The 23,075-nt window shown below is 37.4% G+C and overlaps 1 protein-coding gene across 3 annotated transcripts in view; it reads right to left on the bottom strand.

Annotated features, from left to right (window-relative positions):
• The window catches only part of RELN (reelin), a 535,951-nt gene that overhangs the window by 10,480 nt on the left and 502,396 nt on the right, over window positions 1-23,075 (bottom strand). For all 3 annotated transcript variants that reach the window (XM_032276354.1, XM_032276355.1, XM_032276356.1), the window contains exons 51-63: window positions 20,744-20,898; window positions 19,441-19,655; window positions 17,173-17,350; window positions 14,309-14,484; window positions 14,056-14,162; window positions 12,755-12,997; window positions 11,997-12,172; window positions 9,218-9,291; window positions 8,259-8,420; window positions 7,333-7,490; window positions 3,731-3,950; window positions 1,378-1,575; window positions 598-696 (exon numbers count right to left, since the gene is read on the bottom strand). In XM_032276354.1, coding sequence (XP_032132245.1) covers window positions 598-696; window positions 1,378-1,575; window positions 3,731-3,950; window positions 7,333-7,490; window positions 8,259-8,420; window positions 9,218-9,291; window positions 11,997-12,172; window positions 12,755-12,997; window positions 14,056-14,162; window positions 14,309-14,484; window positions 17,173-17,350; window positions 19,441-19,655; window positions 20,744-20,898 — 2,161 coding nt within the window. The remainder of the gene's footprint in view (window positions 1-597; window positions 697-1,377; window positions 1,576-3,730; window positions 3,951-7,332; window positions 7,491-8,258; window positions 8,421-9,217; window positions 9,292-11,996; window positions 12,173-12,754; window positions 12,998-14,055; window positions 14,163-14,308; window positions 14,485-17,172; window positions 17,351-19,440; window positions 19,656-20,743; window positions 20,899-23,075) is intronic.

The raw sequence follows: 23,075 nt of genomic DNA, 5'->3' as shown, positions 1-23,075 counted from the left end.
TTGTTAGAGAAAAAGCAAGTCATCTCTCTGTGAGGGAACAGTCAACCCGGCCAGGTGACAGTGGTGACAGCTTAATTATATAAAGGGGGAAAAACACCTTTAACTTGTTAGGTGCTGGAATTGGTTAGGAGCAATCTGATACCGCAGATTCTTCGTTCTAGTTGCAACCACATCATTAAATGGAGAATGTCTGTAATTGGGCACATTAGCTAGTAACACTTCATACACCGCCCACTACAAATTCTTCCTCTTTAAGGATGTCATCTCATTTCATAAGGCAACCCATATCTGCCGTAAGACATGGTTTCCCATTTACCTGGAGACTTTTGTTTTATCCAATTTAACCAATATTATCAATCCTTAAATAAATGTTGCACTTATGGAGGTTTTCTAAGGTACATTACATTTCATTTGGGGCTTTGCTATTTCACTGATGACTTGAGCTATAATTTGTAGTTGCAAAAGAGTATAAGCCAAAGTGCTCCTATAGGGGCTTCTTATCAAAAATAGTTCTTACTGAATTAAGGAGCATGCCATATCAAAGGAATTTCAAACCTTCCTAAAATGGACATGGGATGCCATGTATCAGATACTCACAGGACGACCTCCACATGATCCAAAGCCCACTGATCATGACCTGTTCCATTGTGGCGTGGTTGCCACCAGCGCAGTAAGACTCCTTTCATCCGTGCCTCCCTGGGTCACAGACAGAAGGACAAAGATATTATACATTAGGAAACCGAACCTTTTGGTATGTGCCTTCTAGATATCAAGTATTACAATAGGCTAATCTAAATCAACAAAATATTATGCATGGAATTCAGACTGGCTTAGGTCATAGTATTCTTCTGAGTGGCATTAAATTTTATTGGCTACTCAAGGACTTGTAAAACTTTTCCTTCTCTCTCCCTCCTTTCCCTTGTTTCATTAATATCTCAAAGATTTTTGGTCAAGCATGGAGTGCTTTCTGTGTGGCAGACACTGTGCCAGAAGCTGGTCTTACAATGCAAAGCAAAACTGACACGAGTACTTAGCTTCAGTGAAATTTCAAACTAGCACAGCAGCAGAAAATAAATGTTTTCTAAGACTAGAAGAGCTGATTAAAGCAAGGGAAATAAGCAAAAACTATCCTTTCACTTAGTTGTTATTGTCTATTCCCTCTTGTCCTTATTCTTTGCTTTAATTTGTGCCTTTTGGGCCCTAACTGAAAACAGTAACATCACTTTGGAGCTCTGGGTTAGTCTTGGTTCTGCCACCACCTAGTTTTGTGGCATTGGTGCAGTAACTTCACACAATTTCTACTTCAAACTTTGTGATTCTCAGAAATTCACAAAAGGATTATGCATGAGACCATGCCTTTCCATTTGGGCCACTTACAGGGGGACATTGTAAGACACTCTCTGAGCTTGTGTGAAGTCCTTAGGCTGGTGCTGAGCGATGACGTGCCAGGTGATCCCGTTGTTGACGCTGTACTGCAGCAGCACTGCCTTGTCCACAGCATGGGGGCCGCTCAGGTCACTGTTGCAGCTGTCCGTCTGTGACATGCTCCCAATTTGCAAAACAAACATGATTTTGCTGAAAGACACAGGGGAATCATCTTTATTTTTATTTGTACTTAGTTTTTGAGAGGGATTCTTGCTCTGTCACCCAGGCTGGAGTGCAGTGGTGCGATCTTGGCTTGCTGCAACCTCTACCTCCTGGGTTCAAGCAATTCTCCTAACTCAGCCTCCCTAGTAGCTGGTATAACAGATGCGTGCCACCATACCTGGCTATTTTTTGTAATTTTGGTAGAGACAGGGTTTCACTACTTAGCCAGGCTGGTCTCAAACTGCTGACCTCAGGGGATCTGTCTGCCTCAGCCTCCCAAAGTGCTGGGATTACAGGCGTGAGCCACTAGTCTCAGCTGGGAATAATCTTTAAACCAAATTCAGGAAGTATTAAAGGAGTTATACCTCCTTAATCTTTTCTTGTTCCTAAAGTCCATGATTTCTGGTTCATAATGTAGTAGAATCAGAAGCAGCCAGTCTTATGACTAAATCACTATTAGTAACAACATTTATTTATATTGCCTTCTATATTATACATGTGGAAACTTCCATATTATACATGTGAAAACCAACATTTATTTATACTCCCTTCTATATTATACATATGAAAACCTCAGAAGGCTAATTTTCTGGACAAAGAAAGCAATTTTGACTTTCAAAGATGTGTCCTCTTTTCATGATGTTGAAAATCTTGTTAGAGTATTTCATTTAAAACATCTTCTATTCTCTGAAAGGTAACGTGGGCCAAACAGACAGCTGAGGACATGGAGAGGACAAGGAATACGACCACAATATTTATGCTGCATTCTTTTTACAAAAAGCTCCAAGAATAATACATCTGGATGGGGATACATCATTATGACTATTTTAGGAAAGGCTGTCTGGAGATCAGAGCTGCAGGAAAATTGAGTTAGGACATGCAGATCCTGAGCCATGTATATTGTTCTGTTCAACATGACATTTTGCTTTTCATTGTCATCCTTGCCCTAGATAGAGCTTTTAGGCATGGGATATAAATCCTTATAAGATTCCTCATGATTAACAGAGTACCCAATTTAAAGTGGGTGGTGGAATAAAGAGCTAGACTCAAAAATGTATAAATGCATAAACGAATTTAAAACAACATAGTGTACCATTGCTAACTAAGCACCTAGTTGCAGCTGTATATGGTGGTGTTACAGAAGACACCAGCTTGTCTCTATATTAAGTATACTATTTTGGTAGGCCAAAAAAAAAAAACAAAAAAAAGAAAAAGAAAAAAGAAGATGGTAGATGTAACTTTTATCATATCATGGTTTCCGTACAGGAATTAATTTTATTATATTTTCATTGTTTATCATATTAAGGGCCCCAAACATGCCTTTCCACCTCTGAAAATACATCACTAATGTTACATTTTCCAAAGTGAAAGGTTTCAAGTAAACTATCTTCTCATTAACTAAACATATTGAATTCTCAAATATCCTCATAGCTATTGAACACTTTTTAGCACTCAAGAAATACTCTAGAATAATACTTAGCAATCTTTTTTTAAGCCTTAGAATCTTTTCTTGAGTTATATAGACAAAAAGATATGTTTACTCTGTATAAGGTAGCCAAAGCTGGGAAGGTTGGGTAGGGAAGGAAATGTAATTCTCCTTATGTATTTCTTTGTTGATCACTTCCCTAGTCATTTGCAAGGTCTCTGCCCATTCTACTCTGCATGAACCACCAGCTGTGATGGCACATACATTTTTAAAGATCTTACCCATTCATCCATCCAACATTTCTATTTATCACATTATGTATGCTAAATATAGGCATATGTTTGCATTGCTACAAATTTACTTCACATACACATTTATATTTATATACTTGCCTGTGCTCAACATTAAATTATCTATGTAGATTATCCCTAACCATTTAAAAAAATATTTGGTGATTTCTCTGGGCTTATGCCTATATTACCACCACTCAGCCACTGTGTGTGAAGAAATACAGAGCAATTCTCTAATAAACTTAGTGAAGCATAATTCTGAGCTGTGAAAACATATATGCTTCCTTGTCCCAAATTCAAACGATAGGTATTCACTGCTTAATGACATCTGTGCCATGAAGTTCATGATCCTATCTAACAGACAGTGGACAATCACTGGGCTTGTGACTAATTTTATGTCTGGACTACAATACGGAGGTTTGGGTACCTTGCTCGAGTGAGATCCAGAGGCTTGGTAGCTGCTTGCCTGATCTGACAGCCGTTAAAGTACAGGGAGTCTCCATGGGCGTAGGGGGCCAGCTGCCCACAGCCACTTCCTATGACTCCACCTTGAATGGTCTCCCAGTTTGCCTCGGTGACTCTTGCTGACTCAAAATTATCTTTAATATAAGTAGGAAGATCGTGACTGAAAACAGAGCAATCATCACCTAGAGGAAAAGGAACAGTCACAGAAATTAACTAGACCAACCAGAGTCATTCAGGATTAAAAACAAGTATTCAAGTTCAGATTTAAGTCATTGTTGTTGCTGTAAGAATGGTAAAATACAAGGAACTTAAACACATTTACAAGAAAAAAACAACCCCATCAGAAAGTTGGTGAAGGATATGCACAAACATTTCATAAAAGAAGACATTTACGTAGCCAACAAACATATTTAAAAAACTCATCATCACTGGTCATTAGAGAAATGCAAATCAAAATCACAATGAGATAATATCTCATGCCAGTTAGAATGGCGATCATTAAAAAGTCAGGAAAAAACAGATGCTGGGATGCTGGGGAGGATGTGGAGAAATAGGAATGCTTTTACACTGTTGGTGGGAGTGTGAATTAGTTCAACCACTGTGGAAGACAGTGTGGCGATTCCTCAAGGACCTAGAAATAGAAATACCATTTGACCCAGTAATCCCATTACTGGGTATGTACCCAAAGGATAATAAATCATTCTTCTATAAAGACACATGCACAAGTAAGTTTACTGCAGCACTATTCATAATAGCAAAGACTTGGAACTAACCTAAATGCCCATCAATGTTAGACTAGATAAAGAAAATGTGGCGCATATATACCATGGAATGCCATACAGCCATAAAAAAGAATGAGTTCATGTCCTTTGCAGGGACATGGATGAAGCTGGAAACCATCATTCTCAGCAAACTAACACAGGAACAGAAAACCAAATACTGCATGTTGTCACTCTTAAGTAGGAGTTGAACAATGAGAACACATGGACACAGGGAGGAGAACATCACACACTGAGGCCTGTCATGAGGTAGAGGGCTACGGGAGGGATAACATTAGGAGAAATACCTAATGTAGATGACGGGTTGATGGGTGTAGCAAACCACCATAGCAGGTGTATACCTATGTAACAAATCTGCACGTTCTGCACATGTACCCCAGAACTTAAAGTGTATTAAAAGAAAGAAATATATCAAAATCCAGCAAAAAAAGAATGTTGTTACAGTAAAAAATAAATAAAAAATGCAAAGAAAATGAATGGCAAAATACTAAGTAGAGATTCCTAGAAATAAATGTTTTTCTTTTGTTTTGGCAATTATTGGCTTATATTGTTAGGAAAAAAATCCCATTTTCTTTGAGTCAATGTTTACTAAAATATGTAATGCTCATATCTGTATTTTTCATGCAAAATTGTTGTTTAAATACCACAGCATCTGGCTGGGCCTTGAATGTACACCAATGGTGAGTCTCAGTAGGGGGCTCTCACCCTGGCATGAGAGGCCTATCTGATTTCTTTTTTCCTAGCATGATTTGTAGTAGAAAATACAGCTTAATGTATACTTGATTATTCTTGAGAGCAGAGTCTATATTTCAATTCATTGTTGGATTCCAACACCTAAAACAATATTTAGCACATATAAGATATTCAGTAACGGGTAGGGCACAGTAGCTTATGCCTGTAATCCCAGCACTTTGGGAGGCCAAGGTGGGAAGATTACCTGAGGTCAGGAGTTCTAGTCCAGCCTGGCCAACATGGTGAGACCCCATCTCTATTAAAAACACACAAAAATTTAGCCGGGTGTGGTGGCACATGCCTGTAATCCCAGCTACTTGGGAGGCTCAGGCAGGACAATCACTTGAACTCAGGAGGTGGAGGTTCCAGTGAGCTATCATGCCGCTGGACTCCAGCCTGGGCAACAAGAGTGAAAGCTCCATCTCAGAAAAAAAAAAAAGCAACTGGAAGTGTCTCTCAGAGACTACTGAACTGAATTACTGGCATTTAAGGAAGATATATTAGCAAATGTGTATGTGCTTGCATTTCCCCTTGATTTAAGCTACATGTCCTTAATAGTTTAAAATTAAAAGGCCATAGTTCTGTTGGTTCAGGGGAAAGGGCAAATTCCAGACATCTAGGACTCATTGTGAGACATTTGATTCACTCATTTGCCTAGAGTTAAAATTCTCCAGTTAATATGGGGACGGACCCAGCTGGTCTCAGTGACAGTGATACCAGGGGAGAAAGGAGATGGCTAAGTAATTCTAATATCAGAGATGTGCAGCAGTCCACATTAATCATATCCATTTGATTTGGATGCAAGAAAACAGCATCAATGAAGAAATCTAATTAGATCCGACTCCAGAATTCAAATACATGGATTCTTACATTGCATGTCTGGGGGAAGTTGTACATCTCTGCTCCTCTTTGGATACATCTCTCACCTATGAGAGACAGCAAGGCTGATTGGAAAGAACCACCTGAATAGTGGTCTTTCTGACATTAGCTATCTGTATGACCTTAGCAGTTCATACAGATAGCAAAGAGACTATCTGTATGATATACAAAGAGACATACAGATAGCGTACTGAGACTTAGCCTCCCTGAGTCTCAGTTTCTTTACATATAGCCTGGGAATAATTACATTAACCATATATAACTGATGAGGATATCATAGATAAGTGACTGAAGAATAAGTTGGTGTATACTATGTAAATGGTAAAGCATAAGACAGTGTAAGGATTCATTCAAAGATTTATTAGCATTGCTATCGGCCAAGTATTAAGCTATAAGGATATAGAATGGTAATTATGGAAAGTGAACTTTGTAATGATAGAGGCTGAAACCTGTTAGAAACATTGGATCAAAGAAAAGCAGGCCTGCAGACCTTCTAACAGACCAATAGAGCAATTTCCTATGATTGAGGAGTCGATTAGATACTCTGCCATGGATGTATACTCAGTCTCTAGAAACTCAAGCAGTGAAGATGTATTTCTTTGAGTCATAAAAGTTTTGTGTGTGTGTGTGTGTGTGTGTGTGTGTGTGTGTGTGTGTCACAGTGACATGGAGACCAGAACATCTTCAGTTGTCAGCTACATCTTTGGAGAACAGTGGCAGCTGCTGCTGGAAGAGGCTGAGGAAGGACAGATACCGGTAAAGTTTGTAGGCACAGGCAGCTAGGCCAGGAAGGAAAGAGGCCCAGAAGTGGAAAATTAAGTGCTGGGGCTGTGGGCGGGGGCAGGGAGTCATATGAAAAAAGGAGAATGCGAGGTACTTTACCATATCCTAATTTAGCATATCTGGATTTATATGCTTATACATTTATATTTATAGAATGTCTGGAATGGATTTCAATTCTGTATTTTAAAAAATGCCTTCAGGAACATTGCATAAAGCTATGCTCAATAATTTGTCCCACAGATAAATAAGGAGTGACCAAGGAGTGTGTCATGAATCTCAGATCCCTCAGGCTGGAGTTTCTACCCATTTCCTAGTGGACTTTTGTATACGCGTTAAGATGAGGAGAACCTCATGGTCTCCTGTATCAAAGTCAACAGCCTGGAATTCAGACCTTGGAAGCTCTCGTCGCAGATGCAGATGGCACCGGTCGTGCAGTATCCGTGCCCGCTGCAGAGCTTGGGGCAAGCCTCTCCAATGTACACGTGGTCAATTGCCCAGCTTTGTTTCTCAGTTTCTTCTCCCTTCTGGATCCAGCGGAACTGTGTCGCACTGAAAAACCACAGAGAGCAGAAGGAATTCAGTAGGTTGTTACTTCCATGGCTGCGTCCTGGCTCCAGCCTCTGGGAGAGGGGACTATTTGTGAGAAAAGTCCCCTTTTGAAAAGTTCACAAATGTCTTCCTGGAGAATCCCGCAGGCAGAGGTGAGATAACTTGTATTTCTCCCACTCTGGGAGTATAACCCAAAATGTCATTCTGGAAACTTGTATCTTCCCTGAAAATTTCATGTGAATTTCCTATTCTAGTCCATCATAAATCTGTGTCCATTTTTCCTAGAGAGGTTTATCGTTTTCCAAATCTTTGAGTAAACCGAATGCCGCTCTAGGAAGATTGCACTCCATTGTATTTATCCTGAGCTTTGTGTAACCTGACAGCCCTGCACACTCCAGCTGGTATTTGTTTCTGGATGAGAAGCGCAGCCTTTGGGAGAACACTAGGACAGAACTGGTGCCACTGCCAGTTTTGGATTGGGGTCTGTCATTCAGGGCCTGTGATTGAGTTTGGTACATGCTATGGTATTAAGTCAAGGGAAATCTGAGATCTCTGAATCATTTACAAACAAACAAACTCCAATTTCCTCCTGGGACATGCAGTTGCCATTTGGGGGCATGGCTTGGTGAGAGGATGGAGAGAAGCTGGGAGAGGGTGCCAGGGCTGCATGTGAAGCTCTGGCTGACAGTCAGTTGTTTTCAGCTCACTGCATGAACTCTGTAGAGAGGTCAGATAATTTCACAAAGTTTACCTTAATTTGCAACCTACCTGGAGGAGACATGGTCAGGCAGCTGGATAGTGATTCTCTTCCAGCTTGAGCTGTTGACAGAGTTGTAGATGGTGGCTTCATGGAACTGGAAGGGGGAGCAGCCAATGCTGTTTGAAGACGAAGGAAGGCACTGGGTCTGTACGAGCTGCCAGGAATCAGATCTGCAAAAACCAAAAAGCTTCGTTAGACAAATTGTAAGAGAAACAATTTGTCTAAGGTCAAGGTAATGCTTTGCGCATAGGTTACATTAAACTATTTTTATGGGAGTTTCCTGTTTCTTATACACATTTATAATTACAGATTATTAAAAAATTAAAAGTATTTTCTTATAAGACATATTCTGACTCTTTAAAAGCACACAGACAACAGAATAAAATAATATGATGTATGGCGATGAATTCTGGTGGACTCTTCCTACCGACATTGTTACTAGAAATATACCTGGAATTGACTGACAAAATTGTCTGTCTCCCCAAACTTAATGTAATTAGTTTTTTAAAGGTGATAGTGGGAGGGCTATTAACCCTAATAAGGTAACTAACTCATGTCAGACTTTTATTCAATACTGCTAATATGCTTCAGAAAGGAGACTCTGGCTGAAGCATATTGAGATCATTCATTGATTAAACTTTTTGTTAAAGGTAGTTGAAAATAAGTAACATGAATAAGAGAGTTCTACTCAGAAGACAAATGTAGTGCTTTATTTTGAAAAAAATTAAAATATAAAGTTTCTTGGTGGCATCCTTGCATGAAAATGGATTTTTTGGTTTGAAGGAAAATTTTGAATATAAGACATATATATATTTTTTGTACAAATGAAATTTATATAAAAATATGCATGAACTGCTCCTTTTAAGATATAAGGTTATTCCTCTGTAAGCAGCTACCTTGAAAAACAGATAACCATTTGGACTGGATATTCAAGTTTGGAGAAAATGTTAAAAATTATTTCACAAACCTTGCATCCTTAGTGTATTCCAACATTACAGAATGAAGGTCACCACAAGAAGTGGCTTCACAACCCACCACAATCTAAAACAAACATAAACAATCAACACACAGGTAAGATTAGATGATACTGAATCCCGTTAATTAAAAATCCCATCCCTCTCCATTATTACTCTGATTGATACTATTCAGAGAAGCTTTTACAGAGCAGCCTGCTGGGATACCAAGAATACCTTCTTTTAAATTCTGTTAAAAACATGCAATTTTGCATGGAGATGAAAATTAAGCATTAATCACAAATCTGGGTAAGATAAATTGACCAAAAAGAAAGTAACATTAGCAGAATTTATAGACAGAAACGGAAAGTATCACTGATTCAAAACATTTTCACTGATATACTAACTTTCTTGACGTTACTATTAAATTTTTATTTGGAATTAAAAGCAACAGTTTTAATTACTTGATATCCATTCTTGGGTTTTCTGTATTTTCATATAAATGAAAACTTTTCATATTATATGTAATTAAATGTTTGAATCATTAATAATACATAAAGGCCATACAAATTTGGTGATTCAAATTTTGAGTCCTGATTGGATACAATTCCTGATGGTGAGAATGTCTATGGAGGGAGATGAAAGTTGATACATACTGAGAAATGCTGACATTTAGAGGCCTGAGCGGAGAAAAGCTAAAATATAGTAGATATCAAAGAAGTAAAAGGAGGACCAGCAGAGAAGCCAGAAGCCTAGGGGAAAGAGAATTCCACAGGTTGGAGAGGGCAAGAATAACATTGTCAAAGGGTACACAGAGGAAAGGGAAGATGGGGAATTTACAAAAGCTGTTGATGTTGGGTATGGTAAGTTTCTGGTGACTTTTAAGTGTGCAGTTTTAGTGATACTTTATTAAATTTTTAAGGATAAGCTCTCTTTTTTTTTCCTAAAGAAATTGCCTTGGTTAGAGAAAGAGAGACCTAGCCTCTTCAGTTCAGTTACTTCTGTTACAGAAGTAACAAAAGAGGAGAGTCCAATCAACTCAATCAAATTTAATGCCTTTGATCTGGGCCACAACGTGAGGGAAAATCTTCACTCTTAAGGAACATAGCTTAGAAGTAGAGGTGGTCTAACACTCCCTCATATCACTAAGTTAAAAATAGTTCCAAAAGAGTGGTAGCATTTGGGGAGCTTGCCTTACCCTTCAGTTTCTGAAGGAGAGTTTAACATAGAGCTGAGGTAAAAAGCAAATACATTTTTATTTCTGCTAATAAAGATTCTTACTATTAACTGTTATTGTAGTACATCAAAATAGGGTATTAGAATAACTGATGTCTTTAAAATGGCCTAGTAATACGATGCATTTCTGTAATGACTTTGTGTGTGTGTGTGTGTGTATGTGTGTGTGTGACAGAGAGACAGAGAGAGAGAGAGAGAGAGAGAAATAGGGTCTTATTCTGTTGCCCTAGCTGGAGTGCAGTGGTGGGATCACAGCTCACTGTAACCTCCAACTCCTGGGCTCGAGTGATTCTTGTGCCTCAGCCTCCTGAGCAGCTAGGACTACAGGTACATGCCACCATGCCCAGATAATTTTTTATCTTGTATATTTTTTGTAGAGATAGATATTTTGCTATGTTTCCCAGGCTACTCTTGAACTCTTGGCCTCAAGAGATCCTCCCTCCTCAGCCTCCCAAAGTGCTGGGATTACAGGTGTTTGCAACAGAGACACATCAATTGATATTGCGTTGCCTTTATAAGTGTCTATTAAGTATTTGTTATATCTTCACTTCCATTCTATATGAATAAATATTCAGTTTAAAAGATTTGAGAGTCCTCCTTAATTCTTTGAGAGTTTATGAAGTTCCAACTGGACTAACGTAGTACAGGCATATGAAGTCAGAGACACATGAAAATAAAAAGATACACTGAAAAAAAAGATGGAGAAACAAATGGCTCAATGCACATAATAGGCATGGAGTAAGAGAAAGAGGCAGAGAGAGAAAGTGAGAGATGATGGCAGAGAGAGAGAGAGGAAGGGAAAGGACAGAGAGAGAATTGTGCAACATAAAAAGGAGATAATGTTACAGAGCGCTAGAAGTAGGTAGAGTCTCCTATTTGAGTTTTTTTATTTACAGGGTTAGGGAGACTGAAGTCTAGATGACACAGATGAAATAGAATATATTTGGTTGGTGTAAAAGTAATTGTGAGTTTTGCCATTACTTTTAATGACATAAAACTGCAATTCCTTTTTTTTTGAAACAGAGTCTTGTTCTATTGCCCAGGCTGGAGTGCAGTGGTGTGATCTCAGTTCACTGCAACCTCTACCTCTCAGGTTTCAGCAATTCTTGTTTCTTAGCCTCCTGAGTAGCTGGGATTACAAGTGTGCAGTACCATGACTGGCTTTTTTCTATTTTATTTTTGTAGAGACGAGGTTTCACCACGTTGGCCAGGCTGGTCTTGAACTCCTGGCCTCAAGTGATCCTCTCACTGCAGCCTCCCAAAGTTCTGGATTACAGGCATAAGCCACTGCACCCAGCCTGCAATTACTTTTGCACCAGTCTAATAGTTACATTTCTTGCTATGCCTCAACATTTTCAGGGATTTTATCTATCCTCAAATAATCATACTTGAATAAAGGTCTTTGCAAAAGATGACCTCTTTTTATTCATAACACTAACTCTCTTTTAATAAATAATATTAGTCATTTCCTTATCGTTGTCTGAATAAACATTCCCCCCCACCCACAGCCCCCAAATGTAATGCTACTTTCTGTTTTAAAGAGCCAGTTTTCCTTACTTTAAACTGCATCATGTATCCTGGCTGTATAATGAGTTCTCGGGAGGAGAGAGCATTGTGAGTCTTGTCCTTCTTTTTATTTGGCCAGTAGAGGTGGAAGGATGGATTGCCACAGAATCCTGCCGTCCTTACAGCATTAGGGTAAAAACTCCAGTTTTCTTCATGGGAAGTGCCTTCTGTTAAGGAAAATTGGAAGCAATATGGCATGTTATTCTCTTGAATGGATTGATTTATTGTTGAAGCCCTTAAATGTTTATGCTCTACTAGCTTTCTGCTTCCTCTTTAGAATTGATTTTTATTTAACTGGGATAATGCATAAATCCAATGTGAGAAATCAAACTTAGACAAGACTGTTAAATGGTAGCATAGTTATTACCATACTTTTAAAATGTAATTGCTAGTTTAGATAGCTTACCACTGAAAAGTTCTTGATAGACTTTGTCAGCCAGTGCATTAAGTATTTCTGTGACACATTAATTACTAAAGAAACTAAAATTATTTTGGGGTACTGAAATTTCAAATTATATTTAAAGCTAGACATTTTGCCTTTAACAGGATTTATTGAATTCTCAGTTGACATTTCCACAGGCAGCCAACTTTGAAGATTTATAAACCACTGGGCAAAATAACAGCTAACAGTTGTTGAACAGGAGTATGTGCTAGGCACTCTTATAAATGGTTTTCATGTGATAATGTATCTGAAGGCATAAACAGAAAGGCTCACAGGAAAGAAAATTGTTCAATGTCTTGTTTCTTACCATCATCAAAAGTGTCCACCAATTGGCTGGGATTGATTTCTGCTCCACCAATCAAAATGTTGTCCAGTGCCCACTGAGCACGCTCCACCCCAGAGACCACAATTCCATTGCTGATCACAAAGGGCTGCCACCAGCGAAGTCGAGTTGTGTTGGTGAGGGCATCTTCAGGAAGAAGTATGTAGTCATGTCTCACAGAAATATATTTCTGGTAATCCATCTCATGGAGCAAAGTCCAGGTTATTCCTATAATAACAAATATACCAAAATAGCAATAAATCTAGAATCTCCTTCCCCCTTAACCACCAGTATACTTCAGATACTGTGAATTTCCCAAAGAAATTTTCAACCAGGAAATAACAATTGATTTTGCTGACTTTGATGTTAGGTATTTAGTATTTATAAACACTGTTTTGTATGAGGCTGATGATATGAGGGGAAGGATATTTCAAAAGAGTTGGCCAAAATAAAAACTGAAGTAAAAATTAGTTATGTTTTTGCTTTATTTACTTCTTTATTCTTATTTCTCACAAATAATGAGGCACGCCCATGTTTTACATGTTTCTAGACAACAGCTATTAGTATTAAAATATAGTTATTGTAATTTTATGCAATTTGTAATTATTTGGACTAGTATAAAGTTTATCTCTTCTTGCTTGATAAAACTGTACGTGGGATGTTTAAATAAGAAAATATCCTTCAAATACCTTAAAATACTTTAGGGTCATCTTTTAATCAGCTGGGTATTAAGAATGATATCTATCTGCTAAAGAGATTTTTCTAAAGACACCATGGTATTACTGGTCTGGTTTGAGCTACTTCAAAATAACAAAACAGAATTCTATTAAAATATTCTATGACAGACTCACAAAATCTGACTTTTTTCACAATTTTTGAAGATTTCTATAGCTTCTTTACAGCATTTATTGCATGCTTATTTACACAGAAGCTTTTAAAAATGCTTTAAAAAGTTTTAAAAAGATCTTTTACTTGGAAAATCAGACAAAATATATTTCTTAAGTGTATCACTTATAATCAAGCTTCAGTAAAGCATACAGTTTGTTTTCCTTATTTATAAAGTTTGAACTGTATTTTTTAATGTGATTTCTCTCTTGTTGCCTTTTTGCATAACACGGAAGTCACTTGTAAGGAACATGTAATACAAACAAGATCTGTAGCTTTTTCTTTGTGAGTTTCACCATTCAAACTGTGAAGTCAGCAAAGCTTTGCAGAGACTTTTCTGAGGGTGTTGGATGGAATTTGGGAATCTGCTCTGAGGTGTGGTTTACACCTCTGAAACGTGCCTCCATCGGTAGAGTAGTCCAACAGCACGCCTTCTTTCCGGCAGATGGGACGATGGCAAGAGGTCATGTTGTTCTCACTACCAATGCGCCCCCAGTATTGCAGGAACCTGAATGCAAGCACATATTATCTATCAGAATAGTTCATTAGAACACATACGCTACTCAAGTCCCAGATAATTTCTTCCATACAAGTGTTCCTTGTTTTGGGACCAATTTGCTATGTTGTAATAGAAATAACAAGAAATTGACTTACTTTGCACCTCGAAGATCCAAATCTTGTGTAATCGCTTGTCTCACGGTGGATCCCCCAAAATAGAGTGCAGTGTTCTCGGCAAGAATTCCACACTCAGTGCAAGTACTTCCGCCTTCTAAGGACATCCATAAGTCAGGTTTGATTTCTTCACTGTCAAAGCGTTCCTTCAGGAAAGTCTGGGAAAAAAATAAGCAGGATGTGGTTAAAAAACACTTTTAGATAGCTATGGAATATTTAAGACAATACAGAGTGATATCTTGGACTTAAAAAAATAGAGCTGAGGGACAATGGGGGGTACGGAGTTGGGGAGGGATAATATGGGGAGAAATGCCAGATATAGGTGACGGGGATGGAGGCAGCAAACCATATTGCCATGTATGTACCTACGCAACAATCCTGCATGTTCTTTACATGTACCCCAGAACCTAAAGTGCAATAAAATATATATATAAAAAAAATAGAGCTGATTTCAAATGCTTTTCCAAAGCTGTTTAACAAAACAGCAATCTCCACAATGTTCTTTTCTATCATATACTGAAAATCTTTAAACTGCTCAAATAATATTTAATAACTGAAATTTAAAATAATTGTAAAGTCAACTATAGCAAGGTTTTTTCTTGAAATGACGTCTTGCTCTCACACCTGGGCTGGAGTGCAGTGTTGTTATCTCGGTTCACTGTGGCCTCTGCCTCCTGGGTTCAAACAATTGTCATGCCTCAGCCTCTTGAGTAGCTAGGATTACAGGTGTGTGCCACCACATCCGGCTAATTTTTGTATTTTTAGTAGAGATGGGGCTTCACCATTTTGGCCAGGCTGGTCTCAAATTCCTGACCTCAAGTGATCTGCCCACCTCGGCCTCCTAGAGTGCTGGAATTACAGGCACGAGCCACCAGGCCCAGCCAAACTATACTTTTTACTTCTATCTGTAAAAAGTTACTTAAGCATATACCGCCAAATATGTGTATTTATTTATACAGTATATAAAAGTACTACTGTAATGTATATTATGAAACATGCCAGAAAAAGGAAATTTGAAAGGAATAAGATAAAGTATAAACATGAAATCCGGCACTTCCCCCCAGCATTCCCCAGTGGATTGTCCTGGTGTGTGTGCCCTCACTTTGGAGGCGACTTTAGGCAGCCAGGGTCCTTTAGCCTCTAGCACAGAGTGAACTTTGAAGGTCTATATGGCTAGGCAGGGACACTTGAAACCAAAGTTCTCTGTATAAAATCAGAAGAAAGTAAACCTTAGAAGGCAGTTAGAAAGGTGTTTCTCCTGTTTATCAGGGCCAAGTTGCAGGGCGATAAGAAGTACTCAAAATCTAGGATAAAGTATTTTTCCCTAGGTCTCCAGTTTATTCTTTTAACTAAGAATGACTGACAACCAGAAAATCTGTTTTTCAAAGAGTGTATAAAGGTTCATGGCTACATTTTATGTAAAATTTGCTTATCTCCTCATAGTCAAGGTCTTAATTTCCCCATTCATTATATCATCAGTGCTTTCATTTTGGCCATAATACAGATTAGTATTAGGTAGAGACACATTTTTTCTTGTTTTTTAAAATGATGAAAAGATATCATAAAGGCAATTTGTTATTGTTGCAATTGCAATAACTATATACAGAAAAACCTATATATTTTCATTTTTTAAGGAGAGTTCTATCTTACTGTGTACTTAAAATGATTTAAATAGAGCTTCTTTTTCACAAACTTAGAAGATAATCAATTCTATAGTAAAAGACATACAGTCAAATGTCAGTCTGACTTCACTTGCTAATGGATAGCAAATGAATACGTTTTATAATTGAAGGTTGGTAAGAAAACAAGTGTTAGAAGAAATGCATGGTTAACCACGGAAACTCTCACGAGAGAAGATTTTAATCAGGGTTTATAATTTATAGATTTGTACAATTTCTTATCCAACTGAGGAATACTAATAAAATTTGAGTGCTTATGAATGAAATTAGATTTTCAAAAGTTTATTAATTACTTGTGGCATATAAAGCTATGTTTGTCATGTGGTAACCTCATTTGTTAATAATATATCTTCAGACAAATGAGTAGTGTTCCAATTTTATTTAAAAAAATGTTCAATTCCATAGTTGAGGTATTAGAACAAACACAAATGACAGAACAGGTTTTGTTTATATTGTTGCCTCTCATATGTTGGATTTCAATCACTAGGAATTTTGCTTTTTTAAGCCTAGTCATTTTTCTGTTATTGTAGTGGTAAATGTACTATGTTTATTCACAGAATTAGAATGCATATTATGGTAACTGTATTGGATAACCGTATTTGCTTTGCATATTAAATAATGATATAACAGATAAAGCTTTCAGAAGTGACCTTTCCATTCTTAATACATGATATTTCAGCAGTCAATAAATCAGAACATAGAATTTTCTAAACAAAAATTCAGATACTGTTCAGGCCTTTTTGAACATTTGGTCTTTTGTGATAATGTATCTATATTATTTGGCTTATTTTATAATAACAACAACAATAACAATAATATCCTCCTTCAAATAGTACATCAACTGAAAAAGTGAAGTTAAAAAAGGCTTAATATTGACTTTAAATTAAATTAAGAGTCTGCTTAAGAAAAAAATAAAAGGAAACCCAGAATGTTTATCATTTGTAATTCATACAATCTGGCCCATTTTATGAACTGGATAAACCGTATAGAACTTGATCCTAATATTCTTGTACTTAGGAAACATGACATTTTAAAAGTTTCTATTCAAATGATTTATTTCCTGAGGGACTCAAAGGACATTGTTATAAATTATGTCTCATACATAAGTTGGTTCCTAGGCATTGCCCATGACGTGAGTAGCGCTTCTGTTCAGGGCTTTAGCCTTACCTTCAGAGTGTGGGTCAAGTAGCAGTTTGGCCCTGAGTATCCTGGATCACAGATGCACTGTTCCCTTAAACAATCTCCATGGCCCCTGCAATTGTCCAAGCATCCAGGGCCCAGGTAGAAATTATCGATTGCCCACTGCATATCTGAGTACTTCTGATAGAACCTAAACCTTACTGGACTATTGACAATACAAAAGCAAAGGAGTGAAAAACAAAAGTTAATGTTATTTAGGTCCATTGTCCTGCATGTGTATTCAGTACTCAAGAGAAAAACATTTAAGACACTCACTCTTACTAGATGAAATGGGTTAATAAAATATGTTTTCTGACCACTCTTGTCTTTCTAGTAATGGAACTTTCAAGTTGGTTTCATTTAAATTTTAGAATATCTGAGCAAACTTATACAACATAATTAAAATCAGTGGAATCCCTGTGTCAAGAAATAGAAACATTTAAAAATATAAATCTGTAACTTTCATAAATCAGGTTTCTTCTGAACTGGAGTTCCGTGGTCATGACACAATTTAGATTCACTAACTGCATTTCTGAAATTGTACAGAAGGTGAGTGACGCCTTTGACAAGAGCCTTGTCAGCATACACACAGCCCTCAGGCGGGGGGGAAGCAGCATTTTCTAAACTCCCTGAAGACAATCAATATTCTCAGAGTAACTATGCTAATTAGAAAACAATTCTGAAAGGGTTATATTAAAGGACATTTTCTCTGAGATTTTAATTTCATCTTTGTTTTTCTCTGTCTTCTGGGGGAAAAAAAGGAAGCCTCATAATTATCCTTATATTAAAATATGCCACACTATTTTGGTTTAAAGAGTCCAAAGTGCATGAAGGAACTTTCTAGGGGTGATATAAATGTTCTGTATCTTGTTTTATGTGGTAGTTACATGGGTTACATAACAGTAAAAACTCCCTGATATGAACAATTGAGATGTATGTATTTTACTGAATGTAACTTATGCCTCATTATTACGAAAAAAGAGAGAATGGGAGGGGAAAATGAGCCTACGATGAACATCATGGTGGTTCCCCAGCATCCATTTCACCCCAGATAATCCATGAAATAATCATTGTAATACCACTTTTGTAACTATTGAGTGGCTAATTGGTACCAATGGGATGCAAGGTGGTGCTTGCTCCGGCTGTCTTAGAACAAAAAGCAACTGTCTTTCTTTCCCGTTGGACGTCAGTATGGAAGCATCCTGCCCCAGTTCTCTGGCTACCATCTCATGTTCAATAGCAAAACCAGCCCGAGAGAGCCGAGTATGGCACCAGTGCTGTGGACAGCAGGTACTCTCTTAAGAGAATAAGAAAGAACAGTGTCCCTGAAGACACTGTTCAACTTACAAATCAACCAACCCTAGAGTTCACTTATCCTTGGATCGTTCATTATAGATATAACAAATTTTGAGCCGGTTTGAATTGGGTTTTCTGTTCTTTGCAGCTGAAAGCATCCCGATTTAGTTCCTTAGTATGCTAATTGAATAAGCTCTTTAGATACATTCCAGAAAACTATGAGTGGTCATAATAATATCTATGGGACACTGGGAAATCTGCGTGTAAGCACTTTATTCAAAGCCTCTGTATGTTTTACAAGAATATTTTTCATTTAGTCAGACTATCTGATTAACAGTCGAGGTGCACCTGTTATTTTTTTTTGTGTATCTTTCCCCCCAATTTTAATGTAGAAGACAAAACTTTTGAATTGCCTTAAATTAATATATCCTAGACTTTGCAGAGCAAGGTTTAATCACCTCTGCTCATCTCTGGTCCAGGCTAATTACCTCTCACTGCAGAAGCAGAATATAATGCTTTGATAAGAGAAAAATGGACCCTATAAGTCACACTTGTAGAAACAGCATGATGAGTTAGGATTTGTTTCTGGCTCTGTCTATCACAGATTGATAAGGCAATAATGTGGAAAGTATATGATGCACAGTGGTCCACAGTCTACAAGGTTGAGAAGGTAGGGTACATCTTTTTGTCTGGCTCCCAGGCCATCACTATTGCTCTGTCCCCATTTGAAGACTGAGGTATGGAAAATAGAAGAGTCTGTGAAAGCCCATTTTGCCAAGTTGAGGTCAGAAGTTAGCTCATCATGGAAGTTACAATGAAAGTCACCAATTAGAGAATCTTTAGAGTTAAGCAGGAAGAAAGCACTTTACCCACAAATACACATAATTTCAGGCTAACAACAGTGTACCTAATGGACTTCTGAATGCTTGGAACCAGGCTTTGTTTTTGTTTTCTACTTACTTTCCCACTAAGCTTTCAGGAAGTGGGTAGGTAATCCTTTTCCACCCTTTAGTTGGAAAGAACACAGATGGCTGAGAAACACTTCCAGAGCATTTTGGGTCAGCAGGTAAGCACTGAGGGACCAGATAATTCCAGCTCACACCGAAGTCAGTAGAATACTGCACATGAATTTGATTCTGGGCGATTTTTTCAGACACCTTACATCCAACAGAAATCTAATAAACAGAAAAGCAAGATCAAGGTATTAAAACTACATTATATGATTCTGCTCCAAGGACATGGCAGCAAAAAAGCTGCTGATCACTTGTTACACACTGCACCACATCTATCCTGTATTTTCAGGTTCATTATTTGTTCTGTAAATGGACAGAGGAAGTTACCATGATTGCCCCAGGTAACAAATTATCGAAAGTGCCAAATATATTGTGTAGGGGGTTTGGAGAGAAACTCAGACCTGTGCTTCTGCCATGCTGGCTGAAAGCCTTCGAAGGCCTGGGCTTACTCCTCCAAATTGTTAGTTGTGTTAATGGTCTGGCACTTCTATTTGGCAGAATATTTAACCAAGAAGAACTGCTAACAGCTTTACGAATTTTACTATTTTGTTGTACAATTTATGACAATTTATTTTGTACCATTTTACTATTTTGTTGGACAATTTGTGACTCTCAATGCATCACTTTCAACTCCAGGTAAGATGAAATGAAGTGATAACTGAAGGTAGTTTAAAGAAGGCACAGCACCTTTTGTTGATGATGATAGCTATAATGTGACATTGTTTTTAATACAGTGGGATTCAGGTAGACAGGATAAATTGGTTCATATAAAATCTTGGCAAAAATATTAGCCAAAGTTGATGTTGGCACTAATGTTAATCATGCCTTTGTTTTCTATGATTTCATTTCTCCAGAAACATCCAAATATTCTTGTAAAAAAAAGTAGAAATAAGCATTATAGCTTTAATCTTCTCTTGATGAAACAAATCGCCTAAGTCATATAATGATTTAACTCGGGGAGTTATAATCAGTATCCTACATTTTTATTGTTGATATTTTTCTCTATCAGTATTTCATCCTGAGCAGAAACCTATTTATTCTTATAAAAGTTTCAACTTGAAATAGTTCAGAAATAAAATACTTTTAATCATTAGGCAATTTGAGTTGTATATTACTTTAATAGGAAATTTACTTTTCAAAGAATATACTAAGTCAATGAAATACTAGATGATCTTTCCTCTATGATATTTTTGATTTGTTACATTGCTAATGTACGGTTGTTTATATAATCAAGATCATAACATTTTCACCTTGAATTGCATAATCCAGCCTTCAGTGGGAGTCAGGTCATGGGTCACGGCATACACCTCTCGTCCATCATGACTGCCACAGAGCATCACACCATCAGGGGAGTCACAGAACCTTTCCACTGTACAGTCATCATGGAATAGCCAGTGCTCATTCACTTAAAACAAGAAAACAAAATCTTAATACAAATTTTGTGACAAAAATACTTGAAGCAAATTTTCATAAGCAAGACAGAGAATTATTTTAAGTAGAAACAGCTCATATTCTATACACTCTACAGACAAAACAGTAATGTAAATACATTGTTTCAGGAATATGAATACTAAGAGGATTGACCTTTGTCTGATATTAGTACACACGCAACTACCCAACTATAGGTGTTAGTCTACACATAGAAAAAAAGTATATTGCATGCATTGTAAATGAAAATCAAAAGGAAATAGCTAATTTTTTGACAGACATTTAACTTTTTAGATAGCATATAAAGAAGGAGAGATAATTTTTTTTTTTTTTTTTTTTGAGATGGAGTCTCACTCTGTCGCTAGGCTGAAGTGCAGTGGTACAATCTTGGCTCCCTGTAACCTCTGCCTCCCGGGTTCAAGTGATTCTCCTGCCTCAGCCTCTCGAGTAGCTGGGATTACAGGTGAGCGTCACCACGCCCAGCTAATTTTTGTATTTTTAGTAGAGACAGGGTTTCACCATGTTGGCCAGGATGGTCTCAATCTCTTGACCTCGTGATCTGCCCGCCTCGGCCTCCCAAATTCCTGGGAGTACAGGCATGAGCTACCACACCCGGCCAGGAGAGATAATTTTTAGTAACAGTATGAGGAAGGTTGTTAACTACTTCTACTCAAATTTTGAAAGTATTATCTGGGTAAGTAAAAAGCTTGTAATGAATTTTTTATAACTTTAACAAGATATAATTGACATATAAAACTTATGCACATTTAAAATATACATCTTATCTGGGTATGGTGGCTTATTCCTGTAATTCCAGCATTTTGAAAGGCTGACATGGGAGGATTTCTTGAGGCCAGCCTGGGCAACATAGTGATATCCTAAGTCTTAAAAAAAAAATTACCTGGGTGTGGTGCTGCATGCCCATAGTCTCAGCCACTCAAGAGGCTGCTTGGGCCCAGGAGTTCAGGGCTGCAGTGATCTGTGATTGTGCCACTACACTCCAGCCTGCGAAGCAGAGTGAGACCCTGTCTCTAAAAAATTAGCTTTAAAAAATGAAATATACATCTTGATGAGTTTGGAAATATGCACACCTCATGATACTATCACAAGCCAGGAACCAAATCAATCCATCACCTCCAAAAACGTCCTTGTGTTCTTTGGTGTACATGTGTGTGTATTTTTTGGAAGGAGGGTGTTTAGAACACCTAACAAAAAACATATCTTCTTAACATATTTTCAGTGCACAATATCATCCTCTCAACTGTAGATACTATGTCGTACGGCAGATCTCTAGAACTTACTTCTTTTGCATGAGAAAAACTTTATAGCCATTGAAAAAGTATTCCTTATTTCCCCTTTCCCCAGATCCTGGCAAGCACCCTATTTAATTAGAAACAAATGATTTTTGAGTTCAAGAAATGAGTTGAGAAAAATTAAAACTGCATTGTGTAGTTTGTTATAAAGATCAATTTTATGTCCTAAAATGTGAAACCATACTTAATTTGGCAAAAGTAAAATAAAATATTGTTAAAGAGATTATTTAAGAAGTTAGGATTCTCTCTAAGATAATACTTTTATAAATTTACCTTGGTAATGTTCTTAATATTTGATTATTTAGGTATGGATATTCAAGTATTCTATACAGATATTTCTTTTAATTAGTCTTGACTCCACTTCTAAACCTGATTAACAGTTAACACTTCGAGGAAATGTACTCAGGAAAATATTACTGAAGGAACAGATTTGGAAGAGTCTAAAGAAAACCTAAGCAGCAAGGCTATGAATTGATTAATGCAGAGTACATCCTTTGTGTTGGTCCTCTCTCTCTTAATTCCTTCCTGCACGCCCCTCACAGTTCCTTTCTCCTTCTGGAAGAGGTGATTTTACATTTATTTTATCCCAGAAAAGTTAGATGTTAAACATATCCATAATATATGTTGCATCTGATTCATAATATGCTTTGATTTTATAGGTCCAGTTCTTTTCTAAAAGTTTTCTGGCTAGTCCCAGCATTTCCAGGGAAGCTGAGCAGGTGCAGCTAGAGGCTTGGAGCCACTATGGAAGCAGCACAGTTGATACCTCCGAGGATCCAGAGAAAAGACCAAGTAACTGTAATTCAGCCTTCACCTATATTGTGTCTTTTTGATTTTTTCT

The sequence above is a fragment of the Sapajus apella genome, unplaced genomic scaffold, assembly GCF_009761245.1.
Source record: "Sapajus apella isolate SASKATOON/1434 unplaced genomic scaffold, GSC_monkey_1.0 scaffold7, whole genome shotgun sequence".
Lineage (NCBI taxonomy): Eukaryota > Metazoa > Chordata > Mammalia > Primates > Cebidae > Sapajus > Sapajus apella.
Note: the sequence above shows the minus strand (reverse complement) of the source record. Positions and strands in the feature narration are given on the sequence as shown.